We start from the raw sequence: 24,675 nt of genomic DNA, 5'->3' as shown, positions 1-24,675 counted from the left end.
AGTTTCCAACAAACCTTGGGTCATAGAGAAAGTAAATTAATCTTGCATGTTACTTTGACAGGCTCATGCAAGCAAAGACCTGGAAGAGCAATTGCGGTCTGTGTCCAGCGTGGATGAACTCATGACAGTACTTTACCCAGAGTACTGGAAAATGTTCAAATGTCAGTTGAGGAAAGGAGGTTGGCAACACAACAGGGAACACTCCAGCTTTGACACAAGATCAGATGATTCCATGAAATTTGCCGCAGCACACTATAATGCAGACATCCTGAAAAGTAAGTACAGGACACAAACTGTGTTCTAACACACAACAAATAAAAATTTGAAGGCTTCTTAGTTGTGTCAGAAATACTTTAAAAGCTAAGTATTGTCAGTAAACCAACCTCAGCAGTTTGATTTGATGTCATGTTTGTAATACAAAATCCTTGACAATCAACTTTCCAAATGTAACAAATGCTCTGCAGACATATTTTTTGCATATCCATTGTAAGAAGGGTGAATTTGGCTTTGTAGAGGCTGTAATAATTTTGCATAAATCAAAGACAGCACTAATAATTGGATTCTTTGAACAGTTTCTGCTCATTTTCTGTGACTACATCACAGCTTGTAAAGCTTTCTTCTCATGCATGTTGTTCCTTTAGGACACCAAATAATGCACTTGTAGGTTTTTTCCTGTTACAAAAGGGTAGTTGTCATGTTATGTTCAAACCAGAAAAAAAAAACATCTTTCAAACAAATATGTCTGAAGTGTTTCGGATGGCCTGGATAAAAACATAATAGCTTACAGATTAAGCAAGCACTTGCAAGCAGAGAAACACAGGATTTATAGCAGGAGGTGTATTTTTTTTACATGATGCTGGAAATCATATACTTAATGGAGACTAAGTTATACATTAGGTGAAATTTCCATTTTTGCTGAATAGCCTACCAAGAACTAACTGCAGGAGAGAATAAAGGGACCTGTACAGCTGCAAGTCTAATGGGTGTTTCATGTAAGATTGTATTTGATAAAAGGCTTTATAACATGGTATGTTTGCCCAAAGTTACGTGAATAATCTGGGTACAAATATCACCTTTCAGATTAAATTTTATGATATGTATAATTGCTGAATAGTATCCTGTTGCTTTAAATTGTACTCTTGTAGTAAACAAAGTAAATGTATTCAAATGAATTTCAAGTTAAGTGCGTAGGCCATCAAATTTATTGTTTCTAATATATAGTATCCAAGGGAAGTACCGTGTCAGATTGCTTAAAAATTATTTTGCAGAGACTTGCAGTGCTTCTTTAGTCTTCAGTCAAGGCAGAACAGCCCAGGCACACCAGAAAGAGTATGTACATCTTTAGCTGCTGGCCAGTAGGTCAAGGGAGATAATTCTCCCACTCCTCTCTTCAAGACCCCACCTGGAGTACTATGTTCAGCTCTGGGGCCCCCAACAATGGAAAGGCTTGGACCTGTTGGAGCAGGTCCAGAGGAGGGCCACAAAGTTGCTCAGAGGATGGGAGCACCTCTGCTATGAAGACAGACTGAGAGAGTTGGGCTTGTTCAGCCTGAAGAAGGCCCCGGGATGACCTTATTATGGCCTTTCCATACATAAAGGAGGCTTATAAGAAAGATGGTGACAGACTTTTAGTAGGACTTGTTGCAGTTGGACAAGGAGTAGTGGTTTAAACTAAAAGAGGGTAGATTTAGACGAGATATAAGGAACAAATATTTTTACAGTGAGGGTGGTAAGACACTGGAACAGGTTGCCCAGAGAAGCTGTGGATGCCATCCTTGGAAACATTCAAGGTCAAGCTGGATGGGGCTCTGAGCAGCATGGTCTAGCTGAAATGTCCCTGCTCACTTGCAGGAGGGTTGCACTAGATGAGCTTTAAAGGTCCCTTCCAACTCAAACCTTTCTATGGTTCTATGTCGTAAGCTCTCCCCAACTCTGTTGTTACTTTTTCTGTCACTTTCCCTCTGCTCCATGACAGTATGTCAGATCTCTATGGAGAAAAAAAAAAATAGCTAGAAATTAAGAGTTGTGTATTTCATTGAATAAAGGGTCTGACTCTAGCAGTGCATATTCTGGTTCTAAACTTTAAAAAAAATCCTACTAATTTACTGCAAGAGAATATTGTTTTTAAAACAGTTACTTTATAACACGTGAAATTCCCTATAACTTGGCAGGTATTGATACTGAATGGAGAAAAACTCAGTGCATGCCACGTGAAGTGTGTGTGGATGTGGGAAAAGAGTTTGGAGCAACTACAAACACCTTCTTTAAACCCCCATGTGTATCCATCTACAGATGTGGAGGTTGCTGCAATAGTGAAGGACTCCAGTGTATGAATATCAGCACAAGTACATCAGCAAGACAGTAAGTTCTCACTTTTACTACAATTTGAGTGCACCTTGCAGATCCATTTATGATCATGCATTTTTTAAACCTTACTGCTATTGTGAGAAAAGAAAAAAATCAATTCCAGAATACATAGAAAAAAGAGCTGAAGAGACTACTTCCTGGAAGAAAGTGTTTAACACTCTTTCCCCATAAATATACATCTATTTATTATTTTTAGGGGAAAAATATGATGTTTCCCCTTTTTTTTTCCTCATCTACCATTTGCCTAATGCATGAGGCAAGCACTCTGAAAAGCTAGCCTGTAATTGTATCAGTGAAGAAAAAGACTGTTTCAGGACATGTGCAGACAGGATACATGTTGCAAATAAGGCCTTTTAGCAACTGAATTTTACTGTATTAAGAAATATTAGTGTAATGTACCTATTTGTTTTGTTTTAATCCATCTCCTTCAGGTACATGTATGGGTTTTAGTCTTCAAGTTCAAGGCTAGTGATGAAGTAGGAGTGTGCAGAGGTTGTACACTGAGCCTGTGAGCTGCCTTTAAAAGAAAAGCATACATGCTATAACATATATGTAGTATATAAGTAGCTGTAACAATTGTTACAATTATTTTGCAACTTTTCTCTCAAAAATCATATAAAAATAGCTATGCTTCAGAATGATATCTAGATTATTTTGCTTTTGTTACAGTACTTGGTAGTATTTTTGTTGATTGTGGCTTTTTGCTTTTTATCTCATCTTTCTGATACTTTGAAGAAAACTAATTTTGGTGTAAATCTTGCTTCCTTTTCAAGTAGTTGAAGATGCAGTACATATTTATAAGGAAGACACACAACTTCATAGCCAACTTTAAAATTCTAGTGCATAGAAATATCATTCCTTTATCATTAAACTACTTAGTGCTCTGAGCCTGCTTGAGAGGGAATTAGAAAAAAGGGGATATACAGAAACCATTTAGTACATTTTCTGTCCTAGTTGAAAATGTTTAGTGTTAAGTTTCTTTTTAAGATCTTGATGTCATTGGTGGTGATATGATACAGGAGTAGTTAAAGATTTGAGAGACTCTGGGAAGGAAAATGTTGAAGGACTTAGTCGAAAGAAGAAAGAGGCAATAGCATTGTTTTGTTTCTAACTGATTCTGTAAAAGCAAGCAGTTTAATCTCTGAGTTTTCTATCTTGCTTCTGCTTTCCAGTTTTATCTGGTCCTTGACAGAATGCAATTAAAAAAAAAAACCCTTAATAAAGGAAGAGAGCTATAGCTATATCTCTTCATCTGTCATCATCTCAAATATTTTTAAAGTTATGTGGCCACAGCTTACCCCTATGTCAGATGAGAATTAGGAAGAAAAAAAGTATTGGATTCAAGACCCTTCTGTGGAATTCAGGTACCCTACACGCCTATTTTCACTACTGTTTTCCTTTTATTTCCTGAATGAAATGAGAACTTATGGTTAGTAACCAGCCATCTTCTGGCTTTTTGTAAGTCACCATTTTTGAAGCTTTATTAATGGTGCATAAATTCCCTAAGATAACTTCATACTGTTCACCCAGCAGAAAACGTGCTAAATGGGAAATAAAACTTTTCAGCTGGAGGTCTTACTGTGAGGGCAAGCTCTAGCATTGGTTCCAGACATTAAAAACTAAAAGAAGTTGATATCAGCTGTAATAAGAAATAATTGAAAAGAGAAGAGCTAAGCATAGAAATTATTTTATGGGGAGCAAATCATTTATTGCCAGGAGAATGGACTAGGTCAGATGTTCCCAGATTGGCTTGTGGAACACTGTGGTGGTCCAGAGAGAGGTCAGTAGTTCTCCAGTTCAGGCTGTGTTTCCTCCTTTCTAGGAACTTAACTTTATTAAGGGAAGAATGGAACAGTATTCTGCTTTGCTTTTAATACCATTTTCCCCACAAAAACTGTTTCTGTATTTGCAAAGGGGGTGTTTATACAGTTTATGATTTGGACATGAGAAAATTTCTTAGTTAGAGATGTGGTCCAAGGAATATGAAAACATTTGATCCCCTAGGCTAATCCATAAAATGCAGTAGAACTTTTCCTTTATCTGTGACATTGCAGTAGCTCAACTGTGTAAGTGGTGGCTTGTCTAGTAAAGGTCTGATGGGAAAGTGGTTTTTTGGATTTTGGTTTTGTGGTGTGGTTGTGTTGGTTTTTCCTCTTAATTTATTATTCAGTTATTCTTCATTTCCATGACATGAGCAAATCAACTGCAGTTACAAAGATAGGAACTACCTGGTGGAGCAACATCCTATCCAGTTGCACTTTTTTATGCCACATATATAGATACTTGCTTATACATTAAAGCAGTAAGCAAATGGCAGAGAGCTGTCTCATTCCATTCTTCCTCTTGGCTGGCAGGATGGACAGTTTTTTGACTTCTTTCAGATCATATGATGTAAAGGTCCTAAATCTTCCTTTTTCATGTTTACAGTAATAGTTCCTCAAGGGAAAGCATGTTTCAAAGTAATTTGAAAATAGATTTAGAGGAGTTTTTTCTCACAGCAAAAAGTTAACAGCTTGAAATGGTTTTCCATATTTGATACGTACGTGGAGTTCCTTACATGATTTGGAGATGCATGTCACAAGAATATTCAGTTGGTTTGAACTTTACCATTTATGCCATGCATTTTTCTATGTGAGATTTAGGATTGTAATGATTGATATAGTAGGTACTATTAATAGTGGGAGATACATCAGTATAATTTCCAAATGCTTTTTGTTAAAAGATTTGCAGAAAAAAATATTTTGAAAAATGATTCAAATATAAAAAGATAAAGTGAGTATACTAATTAAGCATATTAATCAGATATGAAATGTATTTTATCAGATAGGTTAGCTGTTGCCTTGAACAGTTTACACATAAGCCTTGAAATACTGTTTTGTCAAGAAAGTTAGATGGTAAATAAATAATGATGATTTACTATTTTTCAATAGCTCATTTTCATTCTTTCCAGCATAGAAATATTTAGAGTTTTGAAATCGAGCAGTCTTACATCCTTAGCTTAATAACTTCTCTAGACACATTGTGCTCTGTTACAACTCATTGTTGGCCAGCCTTATTGACACTTTAGGAATGTGCAAAGATCACAAGTGATGGAAAATTTGGAGTCAATCAATTTAAGGGAAACTTGCCAAAATAAACCACAGTCATCAGAGGAATATAATGTAGTTAATTTAAATCTGGGAAAAAAATAATTCATAAATCCTGTATTTGAAAAGTATCTGAATTACAAGCTTTCCTTATCCTGATATGGAAATAACAGTTTTGATTGTTTTATATTTCAGAAGTCAGAGATCATAATAATTTAATGTGTGCTGATACAATGGATATTGGCACATCTGATGATAGTGTTGAATAAATTAGCCACATGAAGCAAATAAATACTTCATATAGAAATTAACAGGGGTTTATTGTGGGGTTTTTTTTCTTTGAAAGTATGGCATTAAGTCCTTCTAGTCTAAAGAAGGAGCTATCAGTGCAGTGAATCAAAAATACATGCCTTTATAAGGATCAGTGTGGAGGAGTTTATATGGGAATTTTTTTCCAAAAGGAATTCTGATAGTGCTTTTGGTCAAGCTGTTAGCTATTTTTGTGTTTTGGGAGCTTGGGTTGTTTTTTAAGCTTAGAATCATGCTGAGCTATAGGTTGTGGTCCCCGACTATGGTCCCACTCTTGTTGCTGTTCTCCACTCAACTCTGTAACTGGCTAAAGGAAGAGCGCTGGAAGTATGAGAACAGAAAAAGAGCCCACTACAGGGGTGGTCTGTGGGACCATGCAGCTCTGGCCTGGACACCTGATAGGATGGGTGAAAAAATAACAAAGTTGGGAAAAAGGGGGACCCTGGTACACATGGCATCACAGTAATTGCAGGTTGTGGAGTGCCAAAGACCAAGTCTGGTTGGGTAGAGCAATTAGGGCTCACCTTCTCCTAGTATCCTCTTGCTGCACTTCTTACCTGATATGTACTGATCTTCAAGAATTTAAAAACCCAGATGGGAAAAGAATGAAATCCAGGGAAAAAGTTATTTGTAGTTGCATGCATAGTTGTAAAAGTGGTGTGCTTGTTCACTTACCTTTGTATTAGTCTGAAAAGTTCTTTAATAACATACCTGTCTGTACTGGGGGCAGAAAGTACAAGAAGCTGATGTTTGTGTCTGTAGGATAAGCTGCCTTTTAATTTTGGCTGGTGCAGTGGAACAAAGGTTAAGGATTAAGGCTAAAATACATTTTATTACAGATTATGTAATCCAGATGCATGAAGAAAAATTACCTTCCTGCATATTTGAAAATTAATGTTTCAGGTTTGGCTAGGCAGATATAAAGTCAGTGCAAACTACAGAAAATACATATCCTTAACAAATAATTTTAAAAAATTGTCCTGTAACCAAAACTTTTGTTTGATTTTGGTTTTAAAATCCATAAGGTACCAATGACTGTCATGGGTTTAGCATACAATTTATATTTAAGCCATTTACTGTAAGAAAGACATTTTTCATGACATAAAGATGGGGACTTTTATAAGGAAGCTCAGTTATTAACACCAAGAACATCCCATTTCCTTTACCAGGGATGTATCAACTGTTTCTTTCAACTGTTCTTCAGTTACATAGAGCTTCCATTAGTATGTGTTACACATGATATTAACAGCATGTTACTGACTTATGCTTATGATATTAGCTTCTATGGAAAAGGTTAGGATTGCGCTTCCACTATGATTTTGTGGTTTGTTTATTTGGGTTATGGAGTTTGGTTTTTTTTTGTTATATATGTTACCTTTTTAGTTATCTCTCACGCATTTCTTCAGCACTTGACCAATGACCAATATCAGAGGGGAGAATCAAGCTGGATGTGAGGAAAAATTTCTTTACAATGAAGGTGGCAGAATACTTGAACAGAGCATTGGTGGATATGCCATCACTAGAGGCATTCAGAACCCATCTGGATGTGGTTCTGAGCAGCCTGATCTGGTGAAGATGTCCCTGCTCATTGCGGTGTGGTTGGACTAGATGAGCTTTGATGAGTTCCTTCCAACCCAAATGATTTTATAGTCTCAAATAATCTTGTTCCATGATAAACAATTCTAGTTTAAGTAATCTAATACTGAGGTTATCCAACATATTCCATTATAAACTCTCTTGTCATTCTCATCCTAATTTTGCCATTCATTAACAAGAGGGAGTGAAAATTTTCTCTGCCAGATGCAACTTAATGTGTTTTTTTTTTTTTGAAATCACAGAAAAATTGTGATTCTGCATTTCCTTAGACCAGAGTGAAAAAGAAGTGTATATGGCTTTATTGTTAAAACATAAATTGTGATTTTTTTTTTATATTAAAAATTTTTTCATTTTTTCTCATTTTAGGTAAAGAATATAGTACTTGAGGGTTTTGTATGAGGAATTTGTGTTTTTGTTATCTTACAGACAATCTGTTTACTTTTAAATGTTAAAAGAAAGACTTATGGAGGCAAATGGAATTGTTGGGAGACTCAGGTTTATTTTTAACTAGAAGACTTTGTAACTTGGAGCTCAACAAAAATTTGATGCAGTTTCGGATCTAGGCACCTAAATCCCATCTTCTACAGAGAGCCTGTCATTGATACATTATTCTTTATCTTGTGGAGAAGGAAGGAATCTGGTTCATCCAGAAGTAGCTGGGACAAGATGTGTGTGTGAAAGAATGCTAAAAATTATGCTAAGGAACCCAAAAAGAGGGAAGGAAAATCAAGTTTTGTGTGCTGGCTGAAAGGGAAAATTGGGTTGGGCTAAATAGCATGGAGAATCATATTGGGTGAAGACCTAAGGAGATGAGGGCTGAACAGAGTACATTGAAGAGAAATGTTAGCTATGGTAGAAAAGACTGTAGAAATGACCTTCAATCTGGCTTTCTGTGACAAAACAGCCTTAGACTAGCTGAATGGTATGTGTTGGGGTTCTTTTGAAATGCATTAACTGTGTATGGCTTTCAACTGTTCTTCAGTTACATAGAGCTTCCATTAGTATGTGTTACACATTGATATTAACAGCATGTTACTGACTTAATGCTTATGATATTAGCTTCTATGGAAAAGGTTAGGATTGAGCTTCCACTATGATTTTGTGGTTTCATTTATTTGGGTTATGGAGTTTGGTTTTTTGTTATATATGACACCTTTTAGTTACTCTCTCACACATTTCTTCAGCACTTGATTTCCACTGGATTCATGGCAACGAAGCGTTGGTAGCACAAATGTACAGGACTGCATAAGCAAGTTGAGTCTAGTTTTTTTGCTTCTAGCTTTTGAGTGTTTGCTTCTAACTCTGGCAACACTCACAATGTAGTATAACTACTAACATTTTCTGAAAACTGCAAGCAATGAAAGCTCTCCCCTTTGAAAAACTGCTCTAAATCCCTACTCCTGTCAGATCTCATGTTCTTTTGGCAGCTGGAGCTCGTTCTTGGCAGTCTTTATTCCTGAATGTCTGTCTTCAGGCATTGGTCTCTGAAGAAAGGACCTGAATGAAATGTCTTTTCTCCATTGCCTGTAGTATGAATTAGTCAGATTTTTACTATCATTTGAAGTTCAGAGAGAAGATTCAGCCCCCTAAGAATACAGTTAAAATAAATCCTTTACTGAATGAGGGATCAGACAAAAATATAAGCTATTTTCTGTCCAAGAAGAGGTACCCATTAGGGCAGTGTGGCAACAAAACAATGGTACCCACAGTCAGCCATGATGCCAGAAAAGAAGGGACGTCAAGAACCAGCCTTTCCTTCATAAATGTTATGGTGTACTTCTCATAGAAATATCCTTTCTAGATGTTGACGTTTAGCTGTTATGTGTTGCCAGACATGCCCATTAGTGACAACGGTGTTGAGCTTATTGTTCTGTTGGATGAGGAAGATGAGCAAGAAATAAATTAGAGATGTTGGCAAAAACAGAAAGCATTACACAAGGTCTGATCTTGCCTAACTTGAATGGTTTATTAAGGTGATAATTCAAACACAGCTAATGCATTTGAGAGTTGATTCACTTACACTTAAGTAACTTCAGTGGATTTAGGGAGCACAACACAGTTGAGAGCATAATACAGATTTTCTGTAGAATGGATCTTATTTTAAAATGCCATAGATTATTTAAACTGAATTATTCTGAGTATTAAATACATTTTCTGTAACAAACTACTTTTCAAGAATTAGATTCTTGTGAAGTCTCTTCTTGATATATTCTCGTTATCAGAAGAGAAGAATAAGTATCTCCTTTTCAGTGTGCATCAGAATATAGTATCTTAATAGCATATGCAGACAAAAGTGTAGGAAGGACAAAACAATTCCAATCCTATTATTTCGCTTCCGTCATTTCTAGTAATGAAAATAGAGCTGGTTTATATTTTTTTTTCAAAATGCTAGTTCATGTATCACTTCAGCACTTTCCAAAAGCGAGGACTAAAAATGTAATACCTAATTATATTATGTTATAATCTCTAATGTAAATGCTAAGTTTTTTACTTTATTATAAACAGTAGCTACTATTGGGTGATGTAAAATACATTATTATTAAGAGAATTTAGTTGAACAAAACTGAAGGTAATTCAGTGAGGTCAAGGAAGCTAGTCTACCTTTGCACTGTTTAGTTAGGCTTGTTTTGCATTGCACCATTTAAAGTGCTGATGGGAATAACTGCTAATAAGATTGCTCTCTAAGCTGATACCTGTTTGCAGTTTAAATTGAAGGATAAATGTAGATTAAAATTAATTCATGGTCACTGTCATTTATACTCGCAGTTTGTATGTGTGTTATAGAAAGTTCTCTCAGTGCGCTCCTGAAGCCAAGCAGGAGTACAGTTAGGCTGTCAGGACCTGAAGGATCATGCTTATATTCATTTTCTAAGTTTTATCAGTTCTCCTGTAGTGGCTTTTTACTTCAGCTTCTGAAAAGAAAGTTCATACTGTCGTAAGAGAGCAAACAAGATTCACTTTACATGTGTAATATTCTAATTAAGCCCATATTCTGTCTTCTGTCCTGTGATTCATACATGTCTGTTAAGGGCATGTTTTCTTATGAAATATTTAATATAGTAAAGGCTTGTTGCACCTATAGATTCTTAGCTGTCTAGATTTTCAGAGGTCTCAACAGTTGTACTGTCCTGAAAGCACAACTTGTTTAAACAACATACAAACCTTGTATATGTAGGTAAGTTTCGTCATCTGATTAAAGATACCCAAGGAAAGCAGCATATATTTTCTCTAATATATGCTATGATCCTATACTATACAAACATGGTCTTTTCTGTCTTTATCTACACCACCACCATCCTCCTCTACAATTTCTAGACTACACAAATATATACTATGGTACTATACTACACAAACATGATCCTTTCTTTCTTTATCTACACCACCACCATCTCCTCTACAATTTCTTAGTTAGTTTGTGCATTGTAATAAAATCCATGATGGCCTTCAAATAGGTGGATAATTTTCAAATAAATTAGTAAGTACATAAAGCTATTTGCATATAACATCAGTATAAAAATGATAGTTTTGTGTTATGATTATTGCTCTTTTTTGTATGAAGCATCTTAGTATGAGTGCATTTTGTGATTAATTTAAAAGAATATTTATAATACATAAGGGTAAAGGAGCCAGTATCAGGTTTGAAGCCAAAAAGCATTGTGATAAAAACTCAATTAGAAAGTCCCCTGAAGTCTGTATTGAACTTAGTGAAAAACCCTGTAGGTATGTCTGGTAATAATTAAGCATTCATTTATTGGTACCAATAGATATGGACTTGTGCTCTTTTTAATGATTCAAGACCAAAATTTTAAGAAGTCTTACTTATTTTGCAGCTGGAGCAAGAATCCAAGTGTTACTATGCTTTGGTTAGAAGTCTCTCTAATGAGAAAAACTCATGATAGCTCCCTAGAAACTGGAACAATATCTAATGGCCATGTTTATAAAGGATGCAGAAATATTCTCAAATATATATATGGAGAAGTGACTAAACACCCTAAAAGGCATAAGCTATTTGCTGTAACTAACTTTTCAGGAGACTGAGTCATACAATGAAACCTTCTTAACTTGATAAAGTAGATGTCCCAAATTCAATACTGAAATGAGTCTCATTGTTTGTCTGTTATCACATGTTCGGTTTTTCTACAAGATATTGTTGAAGTTGTCCTCTTCCACCAGCTGAATTACATTTACCACTAGAATTAGGATTTTATTTGTTCACATACATGATTTATTTTATTAGTAGTGGATATTTCTTAATATCTTGGGGGAAAAAAAAAGTTCAATATAAATTCTGTTAGGGTAACCATATAATTTACATCTATAGAAACACTGGCAAGTCAGAAGTACAGTATGCTGCAGTTTAGAACTTGTTCATCCAAAAATATTTTGATCTAAGTCCAATATATTGCTGTTTTACACAAGCTTTTGTGATTGTGCAACTGTTGTATTAGGTTTTAGCTTACCCCCTTTTAAAGTTATTCTTGCACTTTCCAAATGTTAAGTTTTAGATTTTTGAAAAGACTGCCAATTTTAAGACATTTCCTCTAGAGAAATGAGTTTTTAGTACATTTTCCTCTTTTAGCTTAAATGTTATAGTAGGCAAACAGGTACTGTAATAGGCTTTAACCCTAAAAGTGTTAATTGTCATACCATAGCTACTGTATTCATTTTGCACATAAAGATTATTTAGCAGCATAATTGAATATGCCACAGAATGACGGTAGATAACAAAACCCTAAAATAAATTCCTTATAGCTTTTTCTGTATGTCCTTATGTTATTTTTAGTGTGTACTGTTACTGCTGTATAAAAAAAAAAAGTTCTTTTCTTTCCCTTTTATAGTTATTTGAGATCACAGTGCCTCTTTCTCATGGCCCCAAACCTGTAACTGTCAGCTTTGCCAATCACACATCCTGCCGATGCATGTCGAAGTTGGACGTTTACAGACAAGTTCATTCCATCATAAGACGTTCCTTGCCAGAAACACAAACTCAGTAAGTATGAGACTTGTCTTTTTTTTTCATATTATGAGCAAACCTATCTAATTAGATATAAAATATTTCTGGAATCTTTCACAATTAAGATAGATGAACTTAGTTACTAAGTGAATTACACATTAGTAGTAGCAGAATGCATTTTGCAAAGGACCTAATACTGTTTTACATGAAGAGAGTGTACTGAAATAACATTACCTTTTTACCAGTGGATAAACTGGGGCTAAGTGATTTAAAATGAAAAATAATGTTTGTGGGAGTTTTTTCATAGAAAGAGCTAAGGTGCAATTGAAGCTTAAAGGAATCATCAATAAAAACAACTTCTTTTAAAAAAAACAAGTAATCAAGAAAAACTAAAAATATTTCCTGTTGCAAATGAGGAGTAGACATTTCTCTCTTAACTCTATTTTCCCTATTTCAAATGCTGTTAAAAGAAAAAAAAAAAAAGGCCTATTTTTACAGAATCTTTATCTACAAGTCTTTTTGGACATCTTTATATGCCAGAGGTGAGAACAGAATCTGAAGAGAAAACAAAGGGTTAATTGACAGTTCACATAATTAACATAGTTTTTTTTTTTTTTGCAATTTTGAATTTAAAAAGAAATCTGGCACTGAAACAGGTGTTATTGAAATGCTTGAAGAGCTCCTTCCCTTCGTTTTAGAGGACTGAGTAATGATTTTACGATGCATAAATACTTATGAGGAAAAAAATGTAAAATAGCTGCTTTATGGAAGAATCAATGACTAGAAGCTGAACTGGAATTAAATGCAGACATTTTTAATAACGTGAATGAATAGTGCAGAATGCCCACAGATGTGAGCTACCTTGTTTTCCCTGTTTTCATTCAGTTAAAATGTGGATGTTTTCTGACATGTTGCAGCTAAACAGATTATATTCTGTTTGGATTCAAATTACTGAATTTTTTCATCAAAACATGGATCATAAACAGTAAATTAGAATTGAAAATAAATCTAGTAATAGTTTAATTATTGCACAATTAACACATTATTTAAAAAACAAACAAAGAAACAAAAAGAACAACTCAAGAGTCAATAATAAATTTAAATTATGCTGACTGCTGGCAGCTTCTAAGTGTTTCCAGGTTAAGAGAAGTTGTAATTACCAGTACAAGAGTTTATTCTAGATGGGAAACAGCTACTTGTAGTTAGAGGGAAGTAAGAGTACAGACAAAATACTTTGACCAGCACTCACAATCGACTGTCCTGTAAGTAAGGAATTATGCTCCAACAAAGATAAGACATAGTAGTACTAGATTGGATTATATATAGGCCTTCTCTGCTGTTAAGTACTGTCTTTAAGTTTAAAATCTATATCTCTCCACAATAAAATAGAAAAAAAAACCCCAAAAAAACAATCCACCAAAACCCCAAACTACATGCTTCTAGATTCTAGATAGGAAAGATACTTGCATGTTCTTGGTGGGTGCTTGGATGCTTTTCAGAATCCTCACTGTGTTTTTTTTAATTTGTACTAAAGTTCTCAATTTCTTTCCAGCTTCTTATTTTTCCTTAAGATTTTTATTTATAGGTTTGAATGCTGATGAAACTGTTGTAAAGCCTATTCTTGGATATGTACTTTCTTGTCACAGTGGCAGATCTGCATGTGTGCATGTATTTATGTACATGCTCTTTTTAACAAAATATATTAATGACTTCCTTATGTATTACTGAGAAGAAAAGCCTAAGAGTATGATCTCTGCTTTTAGCATTGTAACACTGGGGATCTAATAAGAATTCAAGGCTGGATTATGCCACAATGCACAGGCACATGTTAGAAAGAAGAGTGACATGACATGTAAGATAGAAAATAGTCAATCTTTTTTTGTATAAAATATATTTTCTGCACAACTTTATCCTGAGAATTAATGTCTAAGTCTTTGCCTGTTCTCCCACTTTTTTCTTCCTTTTCTTTCTAAAAAGTAGTAGCTACTTCTACATGCTCGCAAAGCTGAGGCATGTCAGTTCATGTTGACCGGTGTTTCAGAATACCTCCTGGATTAATGGTGTCTTAAATTGTACACTTCTCTGTTCATATACAATGTCTCAAGATGTGAAACTGAGAAAATTGTCACTATTTTAGAAGTTTAGCAATTTTGGCAGGGGGAGCAGAGAAGCCTTTAATATACATAATTCAGATCAAGTCTCTATGATGACATTTTTTTTCACTATTGATTGTAGGTAGGTGCTCACAGAGCTAATAAGCATATTTTAGATGTGGTTTGCATGTATACTGTACACGTATGTTTCCTGCTCTTACACATTATCTGTGCTGACACTGACAAGTAACAAGTTAGCCTGCTTTAGTTGAGTTGACAACAATTTGGGAAGAGGTAGTGAAATTATCTGTAAAGTGGTTTTGCCTCTAGTATTTTTTCTGATTTTTTTTTAGCCTTCCTGAACTTTCTGAAATGTTGCAGTAAGTAATTTTAACATTTCAGCCATATCCCCCAGTCATTTTCTGTACTAGCAGCCGGAGTAGAATTTGTGAACAAACATTTGCACTTTCTTTTGCTGTATGTCTCCAACCCTGATGCTGGAATACATATCATTCTCTTCAAGTTTTGGTAACTTAGGGTTTGTATCAATATTGTGTTCTCATGGGTTCATGTGTTCTTGGTGGTTTGGGGTTTTTTTGTACTTCCAGCTAGAGCAAGGCTGCTCCAGGTGTGAATGATTTGTTATTTTCTAAAAGAGAATGCAATAATGTGTCTGTAAATTATCCTTGTTTTCCAAGCAGAATCAGGAGGTAGGACATGTGCCAAGTGAGGGAGCAAGAGTGAGATCATTAGAGGAATTAAATCAGGAAACACCAGCTTGATAAAACATGAGGTGATGCAGGGTGATGTTAAAATACAGCAGTCTTTACAAGCAGAGTAGTTTAATGTGGTGAATGGGAGTGGTTATATTTGAATGATGAGTATGGAAGAATGTCCCAGCACCTACATTTTTGAATGCTTGAGTAGTGGTGCTCAGGGGAATGAAAAGTGCTTCAAATGTGTAACGTATGTGCTGCCTTAACAGATGCAAACTATTGGAATACTACAGAAACAATGAATAAATAACACAGCCTGGATGCATGACGTTAGGTTTGACTTGTTAAAAGTTATAATGTGACCTGTGGTGATAAAGAAATTGCAAGCAAAGGAAGATAAGATAATACTCATAAATATCCTATCTGTTGTATACCTACCAGCTAAATTCACTCATCCTTTAAAAAGGCACCAGCTGCTGTTAGGATTTGATGCTTTCTGTGATACCATTGTGTTGGACTCAAAACTTTAGCAGGTAAAGAGCACTGACTGTTAAATATGAAGAGGCATCACTGCTGGAGTCCAAATCTTTAGATTCATGAAAGCTGTCCAGGATTTAGAAATCAGTTTAGTCAACAGCATTCATTCAGAAACTGTTACCAGTTTTCTTTTGGCATCTGTATGTGTGAAAATGTTTTTATACTTCAAAAAAAAACATAGAAAATTATGCCTGTTTCCACCTGTACAGAAATTGGTATGCAAATATTTTTTTATACTACTTTATTTTCTATATAAGACTTACATTACTGTTTCCAAACTGTATTTGGAAAGTACAGATATCAGCTTCTAGAATTTAGAGCTAAAACTTGAAATGTGAGAAGGTATCTTCAACAAATGGTTGAAGATTCCTGCCATGGAGAAAACATTAATTCGTAACAGATTTGAGAGGAGCTAAAGATAAGATTATGAATGAGCTGAAGCTCCTAGAAAGGTCTTTCTAATGGAGGGAAGCAAAAGCAGTCAACACCTAAAATTGTTTGGGTTTCATTTTTTTATTCTGAAGTTCTTATGGTAGTAAAGCAAAAGTACATTTAATTCCACAGGTGTCATGTGGCAAACAAGACCTGTCCAAAAAATCATATTTGGAATAATGAAGTTTGCAGATGTTTGGCACAGCATGATTTTGGTTTCTCTTCCCATCTTGGAGATTCTGGTAAGCAGTTTTGCTTCAGTGTTTAAATGTATTTCCATGTTTTGATTTACTTAAACAAATTAAAAAATATTAAAAGTAATAGTTGAATCTTTTTCTTTGTCAATACAATTACTCATAGTTGCCTGTCTTTTGACATATACCTGGTCATGGTTAAAACACCTTAGGTTTCAAGGTTAAAACACCTTAAAAGTTACAGATTTGCTGTCATTTCTTCATTTATAATAGGTGAATGGGTAAACACAAAATTATGACAATTCTGTAACTTCTCTGCTGTATTTCTAGACCCATCTGAAGCATTCCATATTTGTGGACCAAACAAAGAGCTGGATGAGGAAACCTGTCAATGTGTCTGCAAAGGAGGTGTGCGACCCTCAAGCTGTGGACCTCACAAAGAATTAGACAGATCGTCATGTCAGTGCATATGCAAAAACAAACTTCTCCCCACTTCCTGTGGGCCCAACAAGGAATTTGATGAAGATAAATGTCAGTGTGTATGTAAAAAGACCTGCCCTAAACATCAGCCACTAAATCCTGCAAAATGCATTTGTGAATGTATAGAATCTCCCAATAAATGCTTCTTAAAAGGAAAAAGGTTCCATCACCAGACATGCAGGTAAAAACTCAAGTCTTCAGCCCTTTCATTGTGTTTAAGGTATAAAAATTTGGTTTGTGTGATTAGCCATCTTGTTGAACTGATTTTTAGTCTGAAGTAAACAGTAAGCCTCTCTTCAGTTCAGTTTTATCTTATATGATTTTTATCATCTTTAAGAGGAAACTACTAGGTAGAATAAGTATTTTAAAGCACATTTAGTTTCTTGTAAACTTACTACTTCATGTGATTTAGTTTTCTCTTTTGATGAAAATGAGCTGTGAGTTCAAGCTCCCTGCTTTTTTATGCTACTTAAAATCACACCCTGTTTGTATCAAGAATTGAATATTGCAAGTCAAATGCATCGAATATTCCTAATTAGGATTCAAGTGATTACTTAATTTTCACTTCCTAATTTTTTTGCATATCCTTCATTTCATTAAACTAATCCTAAAGATTTAAGAGTGCATAAACAGTCTTACAGATATACATAACTATAAAACAGACTGCCCGGATTCATCATTTAAAATGAGATTTGGTCAGGAAGAAAACTCTCTATATGTCACCAGTGCACACCCATAGCAGTAACAGTCTGTATATAAAAAAGTGAATGTCTTTAGGTTCTGAGGTTTTTAGGTTTCATTATTTATACTTTGTATATTTTTTGAGGAAAATTTTCCTATAAAGTGAATTTGTTAGAATGCAATTTGGAGCAGAAAGATCACTTATTTTTTAATATATGAGAATCATTAAATATATTTAAATTAATGGTAAATAATTTCAGAAATGTTCAAGCACTGGAAATGGAAAATAGCAAATTTGGACATCTAAATGTCTGTGGTAATTTGTTGTTTATCAATAATAAACCTTATGTATTTTTAATATGATATGTAATTAGATGGCATAAATATATAACAATAATAGTTATATATATATAGTCATATATATACAGATGAGTTCATCCTGAATAAGGAAAAAATGTCTAATATTAGGAATGACATCTGGGGAAATAGGAAATATATTAGTAATAACTGTTATTACCTGTTCTGTTATGCTTGGCCTTTTGAGTGGAATAGAATAGTTCTTAGAAACATAAGAAATTTCTTCTCTATCATTCAGTTTTTATTTCAGTTTTCTGTTTGTAGAGGAAAACTACCTGATCACAAGAGCTTTGGATGTTGCATAGCTTTATAGCACTACTCTAGTGTGCAGTTCCATCAGTGCTACACATATTTTAAGAGAACATTCACATGAGAAAAAGTCAGGCATTTAAAAAAGCTAAGAAACACCTTAATAAATATCTTACACCACCTGTCCTGATTTAAAGTCTTACTATTTGAAGGAGGGAACTGAGCCCAGCTTTTCTCTGTGATGATGTACTTGAACATGATAAGGAATTTCAATTTCTTTCTTACTTCCAAGGACAATGTGATATCAAACACCTTTAGCTGTTTCTCTTTTCCATGCATTTCATCTTAGTGTGGAGAAAGAAATATCTGTACATGATATTACTCTATAGCTCCACAACCAATAGCCCTGTAGATGTTGGTACTGCCAAGGGAAACAGAGGATGCAGTCTTTACTCCTTCTTGGCACAGGATTATCACATTCTCTCTCTGTCCCCCACAAGCTTTCTCTAAAAGGAATAAAGCCCCAGCAGCATTCTGTTTGCCTTTGTAAGAAAGATCTCTTGCTGTTAAGAGACCATGTAAATGGGGGCACACTCTGTAACTTTGTGCAAGATGCCCAAGACCTAGACGTGAGCAGATTCCTGTGGCCGTGTCCCAGACAGCTCACCATGAAGAGTAGTTCTTGTAGGTCCTGGTTTTGAAGTATCAACATTTTTATACGCTGTACCTAAAATGTCTGTCCCTCTAATGTTATACCCTGCTATAGAGGAAAGGAATACAGTCATTCACAAAACACAGGATAGGAAGAAAAACCCCAACACAACATCCACCTCTCCTCCCCCCACACCAAAAAAAAAAAAAACACAACAAAAAACCACAAACAAAAATCCCCACCATAAAGCATACTGGCTTTTAATATGATCATATTGTCATTACCCCTAAAAGTAGCATTTCTACTTCAGTTTCATCTGTGGAGTTGTTAAACTGACCAAACTGATAAACTGAGGCATTTGGTAGCAAAAATCCCGAATACTGGTCACAAAGTTGCTGCTGACTCACCCAGCACTATACCTATTGACTGAGCATCTACCTATCTTAGTTCCAGCATGCTCAGATTATCCTCATCAAAACAGACATCTTTCACATGAAAGCACTCTGTAAACAACATTGAGCCCAAATCTTTTGAAAGACCTGGCCTATTGTTCAGCAGAGTTTCCTAAGGAAACCACATTTATGTAGTTACAATGACTGCTGCTATTCACCCTGTGCTATCACCTCAAAAAATTATTTTGGTCAGTTTTGGCAGGGCCAGATAACTAGGCACCTCAGCTGCAAAGCGTTTTACAGGAGAGGAGCTTTCTTGCTCTGTTCGGATGTCCCAAATAAGGATAAGAGTGCAGTAACCTGACCTTGACTGCTGTCAGACACAAACTCACATGGGAGAGATGCTTTGTAGCACTCTCAAGTTCAAGTTCACAGTTCACCAGCAGTCATATTCCAAACAGAGTGAACTCCTAATATTTAATGATTACGTGACTGCTTTTCATTTTGTTCAATGTGTCAGGTGGATCGAAGAATTTGACTTTTCCTTTTTTTTTTTTCTTATTTAATTTTATGGTCATTCAGTACATGAAATAGTCTAACTTTCATGGTAGAGGCAGGCAAAAAGGCAAGTGAGTTTCATCTATTCCATCTCTGTGTAGTACCTTTAGCCCAGAACGGACCTACTGCTGGCTGCCCATTTGCTCAGAGTATTAGATACTTTTGCAAACATTCTGTTGCTTTTTACCACTGTTTCCAACTTCATTGGCCAAAAGATCAGTGGGGCTGTAACAGATTCCAATGAGCTGTTACACTGATCTCAGATATCTGTATTGTGGCACAAAATGTTACTCCCTTAGTTACAGAGACCACACTGTTTAACTAGTCTATGATTAATGACACTGAAAACACTGAGCAAGATGTGACTAGTTAATAAATGTCATGTTGGCAGTTTTCCTCATTCTTTATTGTGTTCTCATAGCCAGCTTTATTGGTTGAAACTAGCTGCCATGAATTAACATAACTGTAATCCAGACCTCATATCATAAACAAATTATTGCAAAGTATTAACTTGGTATCCAAAACAAGCACACAACATATTAACTTACCTGCAACAATAATAGGAGTAGCCACAAGCCTGAAACCAGGATTACCTAAAAGGATAGTGATATTGCCTTAACATAGTAATACTGTAGTGCTTTGAACTGAAGTAAGTATAAATTATAGTAATAGATCATAATATCAGGGTTCCACAAACAGGCACACATTATTTAAGTACAAGTTTTAAGTATAACTGTGTTGAAATTCAAAACATATACTTTTGTCTTTTGATTCATTGCCAGCATCTGAAAAAACACACCAGACTTGTACTTTGTCTCCATTATGCACCAGAAAGTATTTAGGCATTGTTATTTTAAGGTTATTCTAGGTCAAGTTCTTGTTTTAATAGAAAAATAAACTAGGAAAAGGAAGAGTTCAGGGACAGCCACAGATATTTTCTTTGTGTGAGTTCTATTTTTCCATCAAGGAATCTGCAAAGAAAAATGCTGCTTTTTAGGTAGATGTAACTTGTGGTTTAACACTCTATTTCTGTTAAACTTATTTTAATCAAATAGTGACTATTTCTATTCTTACCTTTAAGATTTATCATAAAAACTTAGACTCTGATCTTACTTCAGTGTGCGCATAGATGTAGTATGAAGTGTGGATATATTTTCAATAGACTTAATAGCTATAGGAGTTTGAAACTTGAAGTTCTCATTTTCAAGACTCAAATCACAGCATAACATATGTAGACAAAGCTCTCTCAGGCTATTGCATTAGTGAATACGGTAAGAAACAGTCCTGGGTAAGAAGATGGTAGATGTAGTTACGTGATTCTGGATTGCCACCTCAAACTGGCAGCATGCAATAGGTCATAACAAGCTACTTTAAGTACAGAAAATTATTTCTGCATTTTCAAAATTAAATTAATTAAACCACTCAAGACTAGAACATGACTAGAATCTGGCAATATATTAAAAATACACATGAGTATCCATTGCATTTCTCTTCAATAGCAATCAGTATTCTTACGCTGATTTTCTGAATAGTCCAATTAAAAGTAGTTGCAAAAACATAAACAGAAGTTAAAAGTATTTATAGGAATTAAATCTCCCATTGATCAATTGCAGTCTACATGCACACAGATTTCTACTCCAGGCTGATATAAATGATCATGTTATATTAATGCCCACTTTTTTTTTGTTAATGTCTTTAGCTGTTACAGACCACCATGTACAGTCCGAACGAAACGCTGTGATGCTGGATTTTATTTTAGTGAAGAAGTGTGCCGCTGTGTACCCACATACTGGAAAAGACCACTTATGAATTAGTGAAGAGAGCACTACTTGCTATTTTGGTGTACATTTTTCCACTAGAACAAAAGAACAACAGAAACTTTGCTAATATTTGCAATTTAATGTGCACCAGAGACCCTGTGGGACTTTCAGAGACAGACTCGTTACGCTTTTCTCAAGATGTGGAGAGCAAATGTAGAAAATAACTGGGGTTCATGTTTTGTAAAGAACTCAATATGGACTTATTTTCTGCCAATGACCAAACAGCCTAGGTTCTTCTTCTTGTGATTTTTTTTAAGAGATAATGACTATATAATTTATTTCCACTAAAACCATTGTGCAGCATTTCTGTTTATAGCAGTAACAATTGTTAAAGCTCACTGTGATCAATATTTTTATATCTTGCAAAGTATGTTTAAAATAAAATGGAAATTGTATTATATAATGGTGAGAATATTTAATCTTCTGCCTAAAGAAAGGAACAACAATTCAGCTTTACTGTCAGGGTTCTTAAAGGGGGGGAAGGCATTTAAAAGAAAGCACTTTTATGAAAGGAAGACTACAGCCATTTTCTCATACCCATTTTACATATGTTTGACAAAGTTATACTTAGTGTTTCGTGACCCAGTGATATTTCTGTCTCTAGACTGCAACTAGCAAAGCAAGTACAATTAAAGACTAATGAAAACCTTGGAGAGTCTGCATGTGACAGCATTCAGCTCTTGGACCCCCAACAAAAGAAGGATGTGGACTTATTGGAGCAAGTCCTGAGGAGGCCACGAAGATGCTTCGAGGGCTGGAGCACCTGTCCTATTGAAACAGGCTGAGTTGGTGTGTTCAGCCTGGAGAAGAGAAGGCTCAGGGAAGACCTTATAGCAGGACATCTGGAGAGTGACTTTTTACAAAGGGAATGGCTTTAAACTAGAAAAGGGTAGATTTAGATTAGCTATTAGGAAAAAGTTCTTTACTATTAGGGTGGTGAGGTACTGGAACAGGTTGCCCAGAGAAGCCGTGGCTGCCCCATCACTGGCAGTATTCAAGACTAGGTTGCATGGGGCTTTGAATAACCTGGTCTCGTGGAAGGTGTCTCTGCCTACGGCAGGGGTTTTAGTACTAGATGATCTTTAAGGTCACAATCCTAATCATTCTATGATTCTGTGACTGCCCAAGGATAAAGACTTTGTTTAAAGGACAGCAACAACTCACATTCCAACATACCTTCAATTTTATTACTTGATAGTATTCTTAAATAATAATATAAAAGAATGTCCACTGAAGGTTATTATTAGTATAAAAATGGAAACACCAACCATGCTTTTTATTTAGTATTACAGCCTATATTGTAGAATTTAAAACTAAGTAATTCACTTTAATAATAAAACTAAATAATAATAGCAATGATAAAATAATATAAAATATTTTATATTATTTTATATTATACTATAATAACTAAATGGTGATTAATAATAAATAATGCACTTTAGTCTTTCCTATAGTCATACAGTTATCTTGATCAACAGTATATGTGTATTCACAAATACTTTGAGGGAACAAAACTAATACAATTTATATTCCAGTGGAGACATGAAAGGACATCTGCCAGTCTGGTATGGATTTACATGATCTCTACGTAAAATATTGCAGCACTTCTCTTTATTAAAGAGAATGCAAAATCAACATTTACAACTCCAAAAAGAGGTAAGGTTTTATTTTTTTAGTTGCATGGGAAGAGCCATTTTCATAGAACAATCTATTCAAAATTAAAATATTTTTGAAGTTAAGCTTGTTAACTATGAAAACCTTACTGGGTGCAGAAATGAAACAAAGCTGCAAAGCCAGATTTTTGTGACAGGAGTGGTTAGATCTATAAAAACAATCTTAGATGTCAGCACTGGTTCTAAGCAGCTTTTCTTAAAAGAGTTATTAATAAAGTAGTATTAGTTCCTAGCAGGAGCATGTTGCTTTTCTAGATTCTTATATATTTAGCTATAAGAGTTCCTAAAACTTACTGAATCCTACTTTAAATGCTCAGTCACCTTCATGGACTAAGACAGTCTACCAATCATGCAGAATAAGAGGCAGTTTGAGAGTTTTCATTCTATATCTAGTGTCCCCAATGTTTTTTAATAAGAGGCCACCTGTTTGTAGGATAATAGAATAAAGTGTAGGCGTACAAATACTGAGGAATGTCTTTATTACTATACTGCCTCAGCAGCCAAATGCAGGTAGAATGCCAGATGACAGTGTTGATATACAACTTTAGGTAGTATAACAACACACAATTCCTATCAGTTGGATTATTAGTCATGCAAATCATCAGTGTCTAAACTGGCAATATCAGTCTAATTGCAAGAGTCAAAACTTCATTTAGTATTACTAAAGATACAGACATCCACTTCTGTATGTCAGCTGCTTGAAGGGAGCATAAAATACTTTAAGAAATCAATTAAAGGGCAAATTAATGAAGACTCAAGAAAACAAACTGTAGGTGAAGCTCCCCAGATAAGCTTTTTAATTTCTGTGCAAGCCCAATACAGAAGAGAGGCAGTGAGGAAAACACAAACCAAATCTGAAACCCGGAACAGAGGCTAAGTAAGCACTAACAGAAAAAATATGTACTTGTGGTTAAAAAGGAAGAGGGCACAAGTAAAGACAGAGCAAAACTGCATTCCAACAAGAAATTGTATGTAGATTATAAAAAAAAATGTATGTTACAATACTGGGCAAATAAAAAAAAAAACCCAAAACCTACTAAAGTCAGCAATGTTCACTTTACATGTCTAAACTATTTGAAAGGAATTCATGAATACAGCTAATAAAACCATTCTGGCTAAACAGATATTTGGATTTCTGCTGAGCATGCTACATGCCAAAATAGTAAAACCCATCAGGATAAGGAAGGGAAGGCAGGGAGTTTGAAAATGAGAGCACTGAACAGGAAGCTCCAACTTTGTAACAGACATCATTCAACAGGAATTACTTCCTTGAATGTCTTTTTTTTTAATTTTAATTTCAATTTGTTAACTTTCCAAATATTGAGGTTTTCAGACATAAGTAAACTGCTAAGTAAAACTGTGATTTAAAGAAAGAGCAGACTCTTAAAAGTTACCACAATATAGGTTTATGTCTGACCAAAGCAACTGGCCAATCATTCTCAAAGGTATGCAGGTGAGTAGAATAATATATGCAAGCAGTTGACAGAATTTTCTGGTAGTCAGACTCTCCAATTCTGCTTCACATGAAA

The 24,675-nt window shown here is 35.0% G+C and overlaps 1 protein-coding gene across 1 annotated transcript in view; it reads left to right on the top strand.

The window, feature by feature from the left end:
• The window catches only part of LOC101875987 (vascular endothelial growth factor C), a 57,771-nt gene extending 35,886 nt beyond the window's left edge, over positions 1-21,885 (top strand). The window contains 7 exon segments of the mRNA XM_034073982.1: positions 62-275; positions 2,172-2,342; positions 2,345-2,361; positions 12,197-12,348; positions 16,223-16,332; positions 16,615-16,945; positions 21,353-21,885. Coding sequence (XP_033929873.1) covers positions 62-275; positions 2,172-2,342; positions 2,345-2,361; positions 12,197-12,348; positions 16,223-16,332; positions 16,615-16,945; positions 21,353-21,467 — 1,110 coding nt within the window. The 3' untranslated portion in view covers positions 21,468-21,885.
• Positions 21,886-24,675: the final 2,790 nt, after the last annotated feature.

This window comes from Melopsittacus undulatus, unplaced genomic scaffold, assembly GCF_012275295.1.
Source record: "Melopsittacus undulatus isolate bMelUnd1 unplaced genomic scaffold, bMelUnd1.mat.Z mat_scaffold_370_arrow_ctg1, whole genome shotgun sequence".
Lineage (NCBI taxonomy): Eukaryota > Metazoa > Chordata > Aves > Psittaciformes > Psittaculidae > Melopsittacus > Melopsittacus undulatus.
Note: the sequence above shows the minus strand (reverse complement) of the source record. Positions and strands in the feature narration are given on the sequence as shown.